The sequence below is a fragment of the Chaetura pelagica genome, unplaced genomic scaffold (assembly GCF_000747805.2).
Source record: "Chaetura pelagica isolate M959 unplaced genomic scaffold, ChaPel_1.0 scaffold123, whole genome shotgun sequence".
Taxonomy (NCBI): domain Eukaryota; kingdom Metazoa; phylum Chordata; class Aves; order Apodiformes; family Apodidae; genus Chaetura; species Chaetura pelagica.
Window position 1 is genome coordinate 9,626,741 of NW_009953295.1, and position 15,944 is coordinate 9,642,684.

The 15,944-nt window shown below is 40.1% G+C and overlaps 1 protein-coding gene across 1 annotated transcript in view; it reads left to right on the forward strand.

The window, feature by feature from the left end:
- KDELC1 (KDEL (Lys-Asp-Glu-Leu) containing 1) overlaps positions 1–13,925 on the forward strand; it is a 19,455-nt gene extending 5,530 nt beyond the window's left edge. Inside the window, exons 2-10 of the mRNA XM_009997974.1 lie at positions 3,498–3,703; positions 4,125–4,330; positions 5,954–6,031; positions 9,509–9,681; positions 11,091–11,328; positions 11,917–12,126; positions 12,474–12,563; positions 13,332–13,436; positions 13,651–13,925. Of these exons, the coding sequence (XP_009996276.1) occupies positions 3,498–3,703; positions 4,125–4,330; positions 5,954–6,031; positions 9,509–9,681; positions 11,091–11,328; positions 11,917–12,126; positions 12,474–12,563; positions 13,332–13,436; positions 13,651–13,668 (1,324 nt within the window). The 3' untranslated portion in view covers positions 13,669–13,925. The remainder of the gene's footprint in view (positions 1–3,497; positions 3,704–4,124; positions 4,331–5,953; positions 6,032–9,508; positions 9,682–11,090; positions 11,329–11,916; positions 12,127–12,473; positions 12,564–13,331; positions 13,437–13,650) is intronic.
- The last annotated feature ends 2,019 nt before the right edge of the window (positions 13,926–15,944 follow it).

Here is a 15,944-nt window from a genome sequence, read left to right on the forward strand (position 1 = left end):
GGTGTCCCACCGCCTGCCCACAGCTGCGGCAGCCGCCTAAATGTGCGCGGGCCCTGGGTCCAAGTCGTCGTTTCTGGGTTTCTTGCGGGGGAACGAGGCGTCCTGCTTCCCGCCCCGATGGCAGCAGGGCCGGCACGGCGACGGGCCCCGGCCCCGGCCTCGCCTGACCTGCTTCCACCTCTTCAGCTGAAATTTACGTGGGGTTTTCTTGCAGAAAGGGAAACTACTGATGTTGAAGGCTCTTAATTCATCTTCTTAGGAGTATCATGTAACTGCACAAGGGGGAGAGATGAGAAAAGATGATGAAAACGTTCAGTAGCAAAATACGTGTATTGGTCCAGTCATAAATATATTACTTATATCATATATTCCTTGTCAAAACCTTCACAATAACTAATGTATTTAATTTATTATATAGCTGCTCAGGTGGCCTGCTTGTTTTGACTGTTAGGAACATCAGTATTCCTCCTAAACACGTAGGCACAAGATCATTGAAGTCATTTAGGAATTACTCTGTAGGCCATTAAGTAAACTTCATAGGAATGAAGTAGGTGAACTTAGTTTTCAGAGGAAAATCATGGCTTTCCATTTCTACAGGAAGGAAGTGTTTACCATACAAGCTAGATAGGAGCTCCGTGTGCTCCATCCAGGTTGTCCAGATTAGAATCATAGAACCATTAATGTTGGAAGGGACCTTAAAGATCATTAAGTTCCAACCCTCCCACCATGAGCAGGGAACCCCACCACTAGACCAGGTTGCACAAAACCTCATCCAACCTGCCCTTACAAACCTCCAGGGATGGGGCACCAACAACCTCCCTGGGCAACCCATTCCAGTTCCTCACCACTCTTATAGGGAAGAATTTCTTCCTAATATCTAACCAAATCTCCCCTCTCTCAGTTTAAAACCATTACCCCTTCTCTTACCACTGTCTTCTCTGATTAAAAGCCCCTCCCCAGCTTTCCTGTAGGCCCCTTTCAAGTACTGGAAGGCCTCTATAACATCTCCTGGGAGCCTTCTCTAGGCTGAACAGCCCCAACTCTCTCAGCCTGTCTTCATAGCAGAGGTGCTCCAGCCCTTGGATCATCTTGGTGGCCCTTCTCTGGACCCTTTCCAACAGGTCTATATCTTTCTTGTGCTGAGGGCACCAGAACTGTGCACAGTGTTCTAGGTGGGGTCTCACCAGAGCAGAGTAGAGGGGCAGAACCACCTCCCTGGCCCTGCTGGCCACACTTCTTTTGATGCAGCCCAGGATGCAGTTGGCTCTCTGGACTGCAAGAGCACGCTGGTGGCTCATGTCAAGCTTCTCATCAGCTACCACTCCTGAGTCCTTCTCGTCAGGAATGGCTCTCCAGCCATTCTTCCCCCAGCCTGTATATGTGCCTGGAGTTGCACCGACCCAGGTGCAGGACCTTGTTGAACTTTGTGAGGTTGACAGTAGCCCACCTCTCCAGCTAGTCAAGGTCCCTCTGGATGGCATCCCTTCCCTCTTGGGTGTCAGTCACACCACACAGCTTGGTATCATCAGCAAACTTGCTGAGGATGCACTCAATCTCACTGTCCATGTCTCCAACAAAGATGTTAAACAGCACTGGCCCCAGTGACTGACCCCTGAGGGACACCACTCGTGACCTGCCTCCATTTGGACGTTGAGTCATTGACCACCATTCTCTGGGTGTGGCCGTCCAGCCAATCTCTTATCCACTGAGTGGTCCATCTGTCAGATCCTTGCCTTGTCAGTTTGGAGACCAGGATGTCATGTGGGACAGTGTCAAACACCTTGCACAAATCAGGTAGATGATGCCAGTTGTTCTGGCACTCTCCACCATCTCTGTAGCCTTGTTGTAGAAGGCCACCAGATTGGTCAGGCATGATTTGCCCTTAGTGAAGTCATGCTAGCTGTCACCAATCACCTCTTTATTTTCCATGTGCCTTAGCAGACTTTCCAGGAGGATCTGCTCCATGACCTTGTCAGGCACAGAGGTGAGACTGACCGGCCTGTAGTTCCCTGGGTCTTCCTTTTTCCCCTTTTTAAAAATAGAGGCTATGTTCCCTTTTTTTCCAACCAGCAGGTACCTCACCAGGCTGCCATGACCTCTCAAATATGATAGACAGAGGCTTAGCAGTTTCATTTACCAGCTCCCTCAGGACCTGTGGGTGAATCCCATTAGGTCCCACAGATTTATGGGATTATTAGATGTATCATAACACATGCAAGACAGGAAGCTAGCAATTCAGTTTATCTTTGACAGTAAATATATCCTGCATATAGTTGAGCTGGCAGCTCCTGTTTGCCTGGACAAGTTTAAGGAAAGGTGACCAAGCTGCTGGGCTGTAATCTGCTAGTCTGGCCACTCCCACCACCTCTATCTTTAGCCCAAGCCCTCGCTACAAATTGGTTGTTTAAAGAAGTGGGGAAAAAATGGCAGATGCAACATTTTTAATGTTTTCTAATACCTCCGTGATACATGATAACTTCATGATTTTGCAAATTATTTTATGGTTCCATTGAGATTTTTCTGTGATTGTTGTATGGTGAATTTTACTAAAATGTAAGTGCACACTGAATTACATGCTCCCACTATTATGTTTTTTACCTATCAGGACAATGGCATTTATAATATCCTTTATTTATTTTCTTCCCTGTATGAACTACCATAATGATTAAGAAATTTAACTTTGTTCTTCACTTCCTTAAATAATATCAGGAAAACAAAATAAGCTGGAAACATTTTGTTTCTGTGTAAAGTAACAGACCTATTAACCTGCTAAAGTGAAGCTTGTCGTGTATTTTGTTGGTTAGTTGTTTTTTTAATAGAATCATAGAATGGTTTGGGTTGAAATAATTTTTTTAAAGATCATCTAGTCTGACCTCCAGCCATTCATAGGAACATCTTTCTCTAGATCAGGTTGCTCAAAGCCACATCCAGCCTTACCTTGAACACTTCCAGTGATGGGGCATCCATAGCTTCTCTGGGCAACCTGTTCCACTGTCTCATCACCCTTGTCCAATCTAAATCTACCCTCTTTCAGTTTAAAACCTTTGCCCCTACAGGACAGGACACCAAGATCTATCCACCAAGATCCATTTATCTGCATGCTTTCTACCTTACCGTCATTTTACACTTGAGCTACTATTAACCAAGAGCTATGCTGGATTTTAAAGGTGCTCTGTTCCCATATAATCAAAGACAGTATTTCCAACACTGTTCAATGTGTAGGGCACAAAGTAATTTTGGAGGTGTGTTCATGAGTATCTGAGTTGAACCTTCTTGATACCTAATGCTTCTAACTGCAGGAGATGTTTTAGGTACCCTAACAAAATTCTCTTTGGAAAGGTCATGCCTTGCTTGTGATGATTAGGATGTGCTCATAAAGACCTTGTGTGGCTCAGTGAAGTCACTGGAAATCTGTCGACTTGAAAAGGAATGGATCACACTAAGAAAGCTGTTGTGTATTTCCTTTAGTATTAAGCTCCTGTTTACTGCCTTGGTAGGTTGACTTCATCACCAGGTGAAAATGCATTCCAGGTGAAGATCACTGCTCCTGATGAACAGTTCACTCGAGTTGGTGTGCAAGTATTGGACAGGAAAGATGGTTCCTTCCTTGTGAGATACAGGATGTATGCAAGCTACAAAAACCTGAAGATAGAAGTCAAAGCTGGAGATAAACATGTTGCAAAGTCTCCATACATTTTAAAAGGTAAGAAGCAGCACTACACACAGATTTCCCATTGCAGATTTTTCTCAGAAACTGCATGCCAAAATATCTTCTGGGATTAGCATAGGATTCTACAGGACCTTCATACTTCTCAAGACTGTCAAATCCCATTGGTATGATGGATTCATTATGTGTCCTGCATGTACTATTCAAAATAGTAAAAAGAAACAAATGCTGTGAAGCTATTGCCTAACAAATACATGTCTCTACATGCTAGGTGGGACTCTACATGCTAGCTAGGTGGGACTTCACTGGAGTAAAAAAAAAAAGTTCCAACATACACATTTAGAGTTGCCAAAGGTTTGTCCCTAAGCAGTGAATGCTCAGTGTCTGACCCTCTTTTCTGATCTCAGCAGCTCAATACTATGACTTACTAAAAATAAAATCATTGTGTTCCTGATAGGACCCATTTACCATGAAAACTGTGACTGCCCTCAGGAGGAGAGCAGGGTGTGGCTGGAAGATATGAACTGCCCTCAGATTATTCCACAGATTCAAAGAGACCTGGCAAATTTTCCTATTGTTGATCCAGATAAGATTGCGAAAGAAATTCCACAGAGGTTCGGACAAAGGCAGAGTTTGTGTCACTACACCATCAAAGATAACGAGGTATGGAATTGGGTGATCTGAAGTCTATATGGGGATTTGGTGGCATGTCATACAGCTAGCCTGGTCAGCTCTTTCCAGTTGAAAAGCTTCTTACTGTTTGTTCTTAAAGAAAGTTCCTTTGCTTGCTTCCCTGTCCTTGAACACTTTGCAGTTTGTGTATGAACTCAGTAGTCTCTGTCCTACTTTGTAAAGTGCTTTTTGTCCATGTTACAACTGAAGCACAATGAAGGCAGATTACTTTCAAAGCAGTCAATGTGAGTACTGGGCACAGGCCCAAGTCTCCTAAATGCTAATTAATTTTCCTGTTCTCTGAGTAATATTTCTGTGGAGTGTCATGATCATCTAATTTGACATGCACCAATAAATTACGTTGTGCATAATTCTGTGGTAAAGAAATACCACTTAGTTCCACTGAGGATCAGATCTACAGTTCTTTTTAACAAAACTGTATCGACTTCAGCAGTTTCATATGGAAATGAGAACAATGGAACACAACAGAAACAGGCAACCAGTTTCTGTTTCCATGAGACAGCCCTAAAATGTCTGCAAAAGCAAGCAAAGCTTGTAATGGAATCATGGAACCACAGAATTGTCAGCGTTGGAAGTGACTTCTAGAGATTATCTAGTCCCAACTCCCCCACTAAAGCAGGATCCCCTAGAGCATGTTACACAGGACTGCATCCAGACAGGTTTTGAATATCTCCAGAGAAGGAGACTCCACAACCTCCCTGGGCAGCCTGTTCCAGGGCTCTGTCATCCTCACTGTAAATAAGTTTTTCCTCATATTTAAATGGAACTTCCTATGTTCCAGCTTGTGCCCATTGCCCCTCGTCCTGTCACTGGGAACTACTGAGAAGAGCCTGTCTCCATCCTCCCTGCACCTACCCTTTAGATACTTATATATATTAATAAGGTCTGACATCCAGAACTAATTCATCACCTTCCCAGGACAGATGTGAGACTTTGGAAGTCCAAGGTGGCAGTTCTGCTGGCTCTCCCCCTCACTTCTCCAAGAATGGAGAACTCTTATCATTTCATGATCACTTTGCCCAAGATGAACTCCAACCTTTACATCCCCCACAAGACCTTCTCTATTAACAAGCAGCAGTTCCAGCTGGATACTTTCCCTAGTTGGTTCCCTCACCAGATGTGTCAGGAAGTTGTCTTCCACACACTCCAGGAACCTGCAGGACTGTTGCCTTTCTGCTGTGTTATATTTCCAGCAGACATCTGGGAACTTGAAGTCCCCCATGAGAACAAGGGCTGGCAATTGCAAGAGCTCTGCCAGCTGCTTGTAGAATATTTTGTCAACTTCTACATTCTGGTTGGAGAGTCTGTAACAAACTCCCACCATGATGTGTGCCTTACTGGCCTTCCCCTTGATTCTTGTCCATAAACAGTCTACACTGTCATTCACAACATTAAGTTCTAGGCATTATCCTTTTTTTTTCAGTCACTTTTCTGTGATGGGTTAGAGAGGTGAGAATTCTAAAGCTTCCCTGCTGATTCATAACTCCATACAGCTATACAATCTGTACAACTATACAATTTAAAGAGCTCTAAGTTGTGCCAGCCAATCTGAAATAAAATCATCAGACCAACAAAACCTTTGTTTATTTTCAGGTTTATATAAAGACGTATGGTGAACATGTTGGCTTCAGAATTTTCATGGATGCCATACTGCTTTCTCTGACAAGAAAAGTGAGTACATCTGTACAGTCATCTGTTCTGTGTGTCCTAATGTATAGAAGCCTGGGCTTAACAAATGTACTTCAGCATATTTGTTGCTATTGCTGTTAAAAGGCCCTTCTTGTTCTTTGATGAGTAATGGAAAGGTCAGATGGATTTTCCTTGTTTGAGGTTGGCATGTTCTAGAGTACTATCTGATCAGTGGGTAGAATATCACAAAAGTTAATTGAAAAGCGATCTTTCATAGGAGAGTTTGATAGATTTGGGCAGAGTGTGATGAGGGGGGTTTTTTGTGTAAATAGACCACCCTGTAGCATCTAATAGAAAATTTTGCCTCTGCTAGTATGTATTTTACAGGAAGACTGAAAAAAATAGGGAGCATATATAGTTCTCCATTAAATTCCTCATGTTGAAAACAAGATGAGAAGAACTGGGAAAGAGTATCAAAAGGATGGCAGGTAGCTTGTGGGAAAACTCCCTTGATGTACACGCAAAAAGCACCACACAGACTCTTTCTTAGGGAAACTTTGGAGAAAAACCTGACTTTATGTACATAGTGACAAAATATAGCAGGGCTGAAGTTTCAGCACACACAAATACGTAGTTGTTACATGAAGAGTAGTAACAGAAATATGAAGATATTTAAGTTAATATCCGGTTTTGACTGTAAAAAGACAAAGCACTCGCCTTTTAAGAAGGAGAGAAAGAAGAGAGGAGCTACTGAATTATGGAGTTTTTAATCTAAAAAAAAAATCCTTCAAACAATCTAATAAAAAACAAACATTATTTATATGCAGCTGAAAGATTGTCATTGGTATGAAACAACATGGAAATATCATAAAAATATCAAGTCATACCTATGTAAGTTCTTTCTATAACAAAATAATAGGCTTCCTGTATGGATAACCAGTATCTTAATTTTAGTTAGACTTTTGAGAGTAAGTCTCACAAGTTTCTCATACATGTGACAGGAAGACTTTGTCTAGAAAAACTACTGTAACCTGCTTGGAAAGCCTTACTTAAATAATAGTTGCCAGTGTTTCCAGAGAGGAGAAAGGAGTCACAAATATGTTCTTCAGTAATTTCTCCTACCTTCAGCCCACATTTAATAACTTAGTTATATTTTGACTGAAAGATGGACTAGAGAATATGCTTATAGAATTTTCAGGTAACAAAAATGAAAGAACCTGCAAGCACTTCACAGTACAGCATCCTAATTTGAGATTTTCTTAACAATTAAGAGAAATTGTATGAAAAAACAGATAAACTAAAGTGACAGGAGCAGGATACTACACAAAGGCTTAGTAAGGCATGTAGTTATGACACCTATCTGAAATAGGAAGTGAGTGGTTGTCTTCTGCAGCAAATTGTGATAGTTACAGGATCACAAATTTGACAGGAGTCAACAACGGTGGCATGCTGTGGCGAAAGGATAAACACACACCTTAACAGAACAAACATAAGAAAGAAATGTAAAGTAACCTTTCCACTATACTCATGATTAGTAATGGATTAGTTATGCTGTTATGTCTGCCTTTGGGTGTTATGCTTCAAGAAAGATTGTTCAATTACTGCCATTGCACAGGTAAGTGGTATGTATGCTACATATACAAATGAAAATTCATTTAAGTGGGGGTTGTTTCATCTAACAGTGTCTAAGAGAAGTTGTGAATGTAGCTTTTAATTATCTAAAGGTTGCTCTATGGAAGATGAAAGTTCAGTAGTGTTGAACAGGAAATGATGGAATTAAATTGCAGCAAAGGTATTTAGCCTGAATCTTGTAAAAGACTTGCTACTCCAAAGACAGAAAGCATTTGCAGATTTAGAAAACACAATTTGTCTCATGCCCATTAAGTCCTGTAGGCATTTTATTAAGGCGATGTCACTGAAAGGCAATAGATTATTGGGTAGGGGAAGAAGATTTAACCTGCTGAATGGTTCTGTCATTGAGGATGTAAATAAAATAACATTTGTAGCTTTTCTATGTTCATTATAACCATTAGATGGCACTGTCCTAACAGAGTTTAATGCTGCAGGTTAAAGCGTTAGCCAAACCCCATCTGAAATGAAGGCACAGAATAAAACCCTTTATGTCAGTCTGTATACTGATGGCAGAGTACTGCTTTGGGTCTCTGTCTGTGGACTTTCTGGATGTCTCTGCCAAAGGTATTCTCATGTTAGAGAAAGATATCTCCATTTAGGAGGGTGCTTGATATTTGGCAAATTATTATTTTCTTTCTCTGTCCATAAATTAAATTAAAAACCTAAAGAAACCTATTTGGGCCACAGAAGAATCCTGAAATGTTAGCCTGTGGCCAACTATTCTGATCTAAAGAACAAAAGAGTTTGAGAGGGTAAATGCTTTCATGCATATATATGATGAGGAATCAGCAAAATGTTTCAACTTTATTTTTATCTGTATATATATTTTTTAATTTGAGAATTATTAATAATCAGGATTGATCTTTCTTCAGAGAAGGTGTTTTCTCATGTAACTATTAAGGTACTTGATTATAACACTTGAAAAATACACGCACATACAACAATAATCTCTATGTTATCTGTTACTAGTCAGGACAGAGATCTTGGAGTTATTCCAACAGTTTTCAAAATATGACAGTACAATAATGAGATGTTCATAATAGTCAGTTAAGACTTAGTAAGGAGGGAGGCAAAAGCAAGAAGAAAAAAAGATTATGTCACAGAATAGAACCTGTGGCATGACATTAGGAAAAATTTTTTCACAGAGAGAGTGGTTAGACACTGGAATAGGCTGCCCAAGGAAGTGGTGGAGTCACCATCCCTGTACGTGTTTAAGTCGTTTAGATGTGGTGTTGGCGGATAATGGTTTAGGGGAGACCTTTGTAGAGTAGGGATAATGTTTGAACTCAGTGATCCCAAGAGTCTTTTCCAACCTGAATAATTCTATGATTCTATGATAATTAACCCCAGGCAGGCCTGATTAAATATGGTCTTTCCATCATGGCTGTTAATTTCTGTTATTTCTCTTCCGTCATGCAGACAGAGGGCAAATCAGTTCACTGGTGTGACAGAAAACTAATTTGCCACCCAACAGGAATTTTCTGTACAGTTGACAAGGTGGTTCAACTTACCTTGGAGCTGTATGATTGCTTTCTAGATCCCAGTTCTAGCCTGCTACAAAGACTGTAGCCAATCATGTAAAGTGTAACAAGAAACCATCCTCTAAACTGGGGTGTTCCTATCCATTAAAAAAACCAAACAAACCAAGCCAAAAAAACATGAGTGTTTATGTGACTGTGCAAATCTTTAAAAAAAATTATTGCAGGCTTTACCATAGTCTTAGTACTTCTAACATGTTTCTAAACTTTAATAATCGATTATAAGTACATGAAGTATATTAGAGACCTGGCTATTTTTTTCTCTTAGTAGTTTACAATATGCAAGATGCCAGCAGAAGAATAATGCTTTGTATTAAAATGCATCTGTGCCTACTTTGTTTCTGTTTAGGTGAAAATGCCAGATGTAGAATTTTTTGTTAATTTAGGGGACTGGCCTCTGGAGAAAAGAAAGTCCCCACAGAACTTGCACCCTATCTTCTCATGGTGTGGGTCCAGTGAATCAAAAGACATTGTCATGCCAACATATGACTTAACAGACTCAGTTTTGGAGACTATGGGCCGGTAAGAAACTGCTTAAAATTTTCACAAAATTCACAGTGAATGATCTTCCAAAAATATATTTTGTGTTAACAGAATATTAACTGTTTTACTCTTTATTTATTCATTGAGAAATTAACACCCTCTAGATAGGCAATAACTGGGTAATCAATATCTCAATTTTAAACAAGTTCTGTATTATGTAACATAAATGACATATATTAAAATATTTCACTGTTTTATTTAAAAAATCTAAATTAATCTAAACACAGAGAAGTCACTAAAAATAGCACTCAGAAGGAATGTTTCAAGAGGGGGTATTTTGTTTGTTTGCTGTGTTTCCCTCCCATTAATATGTTGACAACTGGTTAGGTCTCTTTTTTCCTGATTTTCCTTAGTTTCTTTTTTTCTGTATCCTTTAAAGCCCAACTTAGCCAGAGCCCTTGTCCTAGGACCTACTGTGTCCCAGTTTGATTTCTGTTGATCAGTGGCCTTCGGAACTGCTATCGCTGTCTTGAAGCACTACAAAGCCAGAAAATCTTTATCTGCTTTGAACCTGTTTATCATTTCACTCCATTCAGTTCAGGTTCCTTGGCTTTAATATCAGGACCTTTCCTAAATTGTTCCCCCCTGTTCCCATAGTTCATGTGCTTTAATTTAGCAAAGGAAGTTAAATATGTTTTATTAAGCTAGCTACATAAAAACCTTCCTTTGGACTACCACGACTGCCTTGTCACCATTATCAGCTATTGCATTACCCTGTCTGGCAACCATATCTGCTTTTAGCCACTTTTTTTTCCATGACAATTGACAGGCCCTTTTTCCACACACCATGTTGTCATTGAACTGATGCTGGTTTGCCACAGGCCTGTGAACTTCACATTCCTTATATATTTTTGTCACTGCAAAAATACTGTTACAATGCGTAGAATCATAGAACCATTCAGGCTGGAAAAGACCCTTGGGATCACCGAATTCAACCATCATCCCTACTCTACAAAGGTCTCCCCTAAACCATATCCACCAATACCACATCCAGGGATGGTGACTCCACCACTTCCCTGGGCAGCCTATTCCAGTGTCTGACCACTCTTTCTGTGAAAAATTTTTCCCAATGTCCAGTCTAAACCTCCCCTGTTGCAGCTTGAAGCCATTCCCTCCTGTTCTGTTCTTGTTCTAATTACCTGTGAGAAGAGACCAGCACCAACTTTTCTACAATGACCTTTCAGGTAGTTGTAGAGAGTGATGAGGTCTCCCCTCAGCCTCCTCTTCCTCAAACTAAACATTCCCAGCTCCTTCAAGCGTTATATACAGGTGTGCTCATGACTTCCCTTCATCCTTGGTATTTGTTGGTGCTGTAAACTCTGTTAAGTAATTGCACTTTAAAAAATTTCCAGTAGGCTTTACTATGAAATAATCTCTTTCTCCTCCAGAGTCAGTCTGGATATGATGTCAGTTCAGGCAAATACTGGCCCATCATGGGAAGACAAGAATACCACAGCGTTCTGGAGGGGACGTGACAGCCGCAAAGAGAGGCTTGAACTTGTAAAACTGAGCAGAAAATACCCAGAGATCATAGATGCTGCTTTCACAAACTTTTTTTTTTTTAAACATGATGAAAGCCTCTATGGCCCTATTGTTAAGCACATTTCATTTTTTGACTTCTTTAAGGTAAGCCACCAACCATTTTTCATAGACCTAGGTTCTTGGTGTTTCCCATTATCAAATTACTTTGCATGTATTATTAATTATAAAGTGATTTTTAGTTTTTCAGCACACCACCAATAACAAGCATGAGTAAGCATCCCTCCAGAGGGATTAACTGCTATGTATCTCTTACACTGAGGATAATAATGTTTGCTTTACATCTAAAGGTTCTGTAGAACCTCGTGTCATCCATATAACTCCAAGTTCCTTTTTATTTCTTTCTCCTGATTCAGCGATCAGGACTACTAACATAACTAACACAGTGGGAAAATCAGTGGATGAAGTGACACATCTACCCTCACATCCGAGGATGAGCGTCTAAGAATTTCTGGAGAACTTAAAATTGATGAAGAGGGCATCCCTGTGTAACCTGCACTGTGATGAATTCCAAACTAAATAATAAAAGCAACTTAAACATTGGTGCTTGCCTAGCCAATCCTACATTTCTCAATATAGGCAAGTCAGTAATATCAGTGCCCTGAGAATAATATAACCTAACCAAGGTACTTGGATCTTCTGTTTGTTAATAACTTACAGTCCTTTTCTTTCCAGTATAAATATCAAATTAATATTGATGGCACGGTGGCAGCATACAGATTGCCTTATCTGCTAGCAGGAAACAGTGTGGTGCTAAAGCAAGACTCCATCTACTATGAGCATTTTTATAATGAGCTGCAGCCATGGAAACATTATATTCCATTTAAAAGTGACCTGAGTGATCTACTAGAAAAACTACAGTGGGCAAAAGAGCATGATGAAGAGGTAAATACACATTTAGAAATACTCCATAATGTTTCTAGACAAAATAGAAAGAAAAAAAAATCCATTTATTTAAAATAAAAAAATCTATTAGAAGGTCATCAAGCCTACAAATAAGAAAAACATATTTTAAAAATACAGAATACTGTCCTTAATTTGAAACTAACTTGAATTGTGGAAAAAATTAGGAGTATTTTCATAAGAATGCCTTATTTTTTAAATTAAGAAGGCTTAAATAAAAATAAGTAATTCTAAACTGTCAGCACCATACTTAGCTCCAGAATTAATACTGAAGTAACTACTTTTTGACAATTTAAAAAAAAAACAAACACGTTTATTTTCTTTGACAGGCAAAAAGCATTGCAAAATCTGGACAAGAATTTGCAAGAAACAGCCTCATGGGAGATCACATTTTTTGCTACTATTTCAAACTTTTCCAGGTTAGTGTATTTCTAGCAGCTATTACCCCAAAAATAGAAATCCCACAGAAAGAATTCAGGGCAATGGAATATGGAGCTGCTGGAAATTGGCCAGTCCAGTACTTGAAGCTGCAGAGCAAGCAGCAGCAATTAAGAACTTTGGTTGGTTTACGAACATTGCATGCAGTTATTTTCTCTTAAACCCTTTAAGATTCCAGTGCCGGTTTGAGAGAAGCATTCGGATCCCATAAATCTTGATCTAATCTGCAAGAATATGTTACCCACCATGATCACAGAATTCCAAATCAGACACACACCCTGTGAACCACAGCTGAAAATACCTGTGCATTAGCACCGAGATACCGAAACTCCAGTGAGGCACCCAGAGGGGCTCCTGCCTGCAGTTAAGTATCTGCTGACCCTGTCTGTGACACAGTGTGGAGTAACAGATTGTGTAGCCCCAGAGTTTCTACAAAATTACTCAGCTGTGTTGGTGCAGTATTTACAACCGGATGTACAATCTAACAAGTTTATGAATTTCACGTAAACATCAGAAAAAACTTCTTTACTGTGAAAGTGACAGAGCACTGGAACAGGCTGCCCAGAGAGGCTGTGGAGTCTCCTTCTCTGGAGACATTCAAAACCTGCCTGGACGCGTTCCTGTGTGATGTGCTCTAGGTGATCCTGCTCTGGCAGGGGGGTTGGACTAGATGATCTTTCAAGGTCACTTCCAACCCCTAAGATTCTGTGATTCTGTGAATTAACGATAACTTTGCTTTTTCAAACTAGGAATATGCCAGCTTGCAAGTGAGTGAGCCAAAAATCAGAGATGGGATGGAGAAAGTGCAGCAGCCTGATGATGACCTTTTTCCCTGCACTTGCCACAGAAAAAAGGTACAGGACACAGCCTTGATTGTCAAGTGCTTGCATGTCTTCAGTTCATACTCAACCAAATGGGAACAGCCATTGCTGAATAGCCCAAGGCATCAGTTACCAGGCCATTAACGCCTATCGAATTTAGTAACATTTCTTCATGTATTTACAAGACTAGACAGTTAAAAACTGAGTTTCTAGTTAACTGAAAATGTTTATTTTTTCTTGACTACAGGCCAAAGATGAACTCTGACAGAAAGAAACAAAACATTTTTTTTAATATTTACCTATATTGAGAATGCCTTATTAAAGAAAGAAGAAAAATTTGGATTAAAATGCCAATGGATAATGGCAATGGATATTATGAAGTTCAGTGTATCATGATCTACATATTGGAAGAAAACCAAGCATCTCGTATCTCCTTCTATCATGCAGTGGTTGCTAAGCCTAGTTCAAAAACATTTTTTATATTTTTTATTTCTTTTTTTAATAAAAGCCATGTTTGTATCAGTCATGTGTTACTGTCCTGAGATATGGTCGAAATGCTTTTTACTCATGTTTGTTATACTGAGTCTATTCACAAGGGTATTCTGCAACAGGGCACGTAAGAACTGCAGATCTCCCCCACCCATGTAGCTTGTTCAGACCATGACTTTTTTCTTTCTGAATTGGCATTTCATTTAAAATCATATGGAATTTATAATGTAACTTTTTAACATGAAGGAAAAGCACAGTGCTATTGGACACATTAGGAATATTAGACAAAGGTTTTAAGATCCATGCAGTTTTTTCACAGATGCTTTTCCTGTGAAACTCTCTCTTTGGCAATATGAAAAGAATTAAGTAGTATGAAGCAGGGACCACCGAATCTAAACTCATCTGTCGTGGTTCCTTGTCTCTCCTGCCTGGCTCACCATTAATGTCATGGTTTGGGCCCAACACGACAAAAAAAGGAACAGCCCCATGGCTGCTCACTCAACTTTACACACACACACACTCTGGGATGAGGAGGACCAAGCTCATGGGTTGAGACAAAGGACAAGGAGGGATCTTCACCAATTAAGGTCCCAGGCAAAACAGACTCAACTTGGAGAAAAAATAGTAATTTAATTTCACACTAATCAGACACACACAGGACACAGACACACACAGAGCAGGGCTTGCATCATTCTCTCACAAGTCTAATTATTTTAAAAATACCTGTTTTCCGCTAATAGTAAGTAATTCAACTGTTACTTTCTCAGTGTATCAACATCATCTGAAAATTATTGATAGGTGGATTTAAAGTCAAGTCTGAAGTCATCAAATTATCAGTCCAAAGGGAGGTTTTATTTTCTCTAACGCAGTCAATTAAGAATTCACATATTTATTTTCTTTGCAGTCATTTAGATGTGTGCTATGCTTAGCAAATAACATTTCTGCTGGGAGATGACCATTTTTGAGGCATCTTGTGAGAAGCAACAGAGGAATATTGTATCTGATTTTTAACTTTCACTTGCCTTTTACTACAGTAAAAGCAAACCTAAGGAATAGTTTGTTAGATCATGTGGTAAACAATATGTCATAATTTAAGTATACTAAGCTAGAGTCTTAGATATGTTCTACAATACAGCACCCAAATAAAGCTATCTGATGTAAGCACCTACCAAACCATTGTAACAATCCTCTCAGCTCACAAGGGATCACCTGGTGCAAGTTTCAGCAGCTTTGCACTGTTACAACAGCTCCTCCCAAGGCCAACCTCCATGCTCAAGCTGCCTGCTCTCGTTCAACTGGTCACACTGCAGCTGTGAGCAGCAAGCAACAAGCCATAAGATGCAGAATGACTGAAGCTGGTTTTAGGGAACTCTTGGCAGTGGAGGTGAGACCACCATCTCAGGAGACAAACCAAGATGCTTTTCTCAGGACTAACTAGCCATTTCATCTCAGGGGTCATGATTCCGCTGACACTTGCTGACAAGTTGGCTGAAAGCAATTAATCTTTGGTTATACCAGCAGGTTGGTTACTAATAGCCCACAGTGGGGAGGTCTCTAGCTGCAAGAGCACACCAAGTATTCCATCCACTCTGCAACATCACAGCTCAGTTGAAGACCAGAGTTCCTCCTGCTGATGGGTAATGAGGTCCAGACCCTTACCTGCCTCTTCCAAGCTCTTCTGACAGAAGCAACCTGTCATACCTGCTCCCTCCCCTCCCTGCATCACGGGCTTTGAAGCACACTGGAGTGCCAGGGTACAGCACCAAGGCTGAGTAGTAAAACCCATGCAGGCCAGCCTCAGAGGATATGATTCTACAAATCTGTAGGTTTATATTTCAATCAAGTATAGCCTTGGTAATATACTCAGAATGAAAAGCATCTCAAGATTTGCTGTCAAAATCAAACTAGATTATTTGCAGTACGTTACTTCAAGTATCAGTCAAAAGCATTTTCATGTTAATGCAGAGCAGGAAGTGTTGTACACAGTTATTTGCACAGAAACACAGAAAGCAATGCTGACATGGTATCAAATATTTGGTCAATTTTATGTTC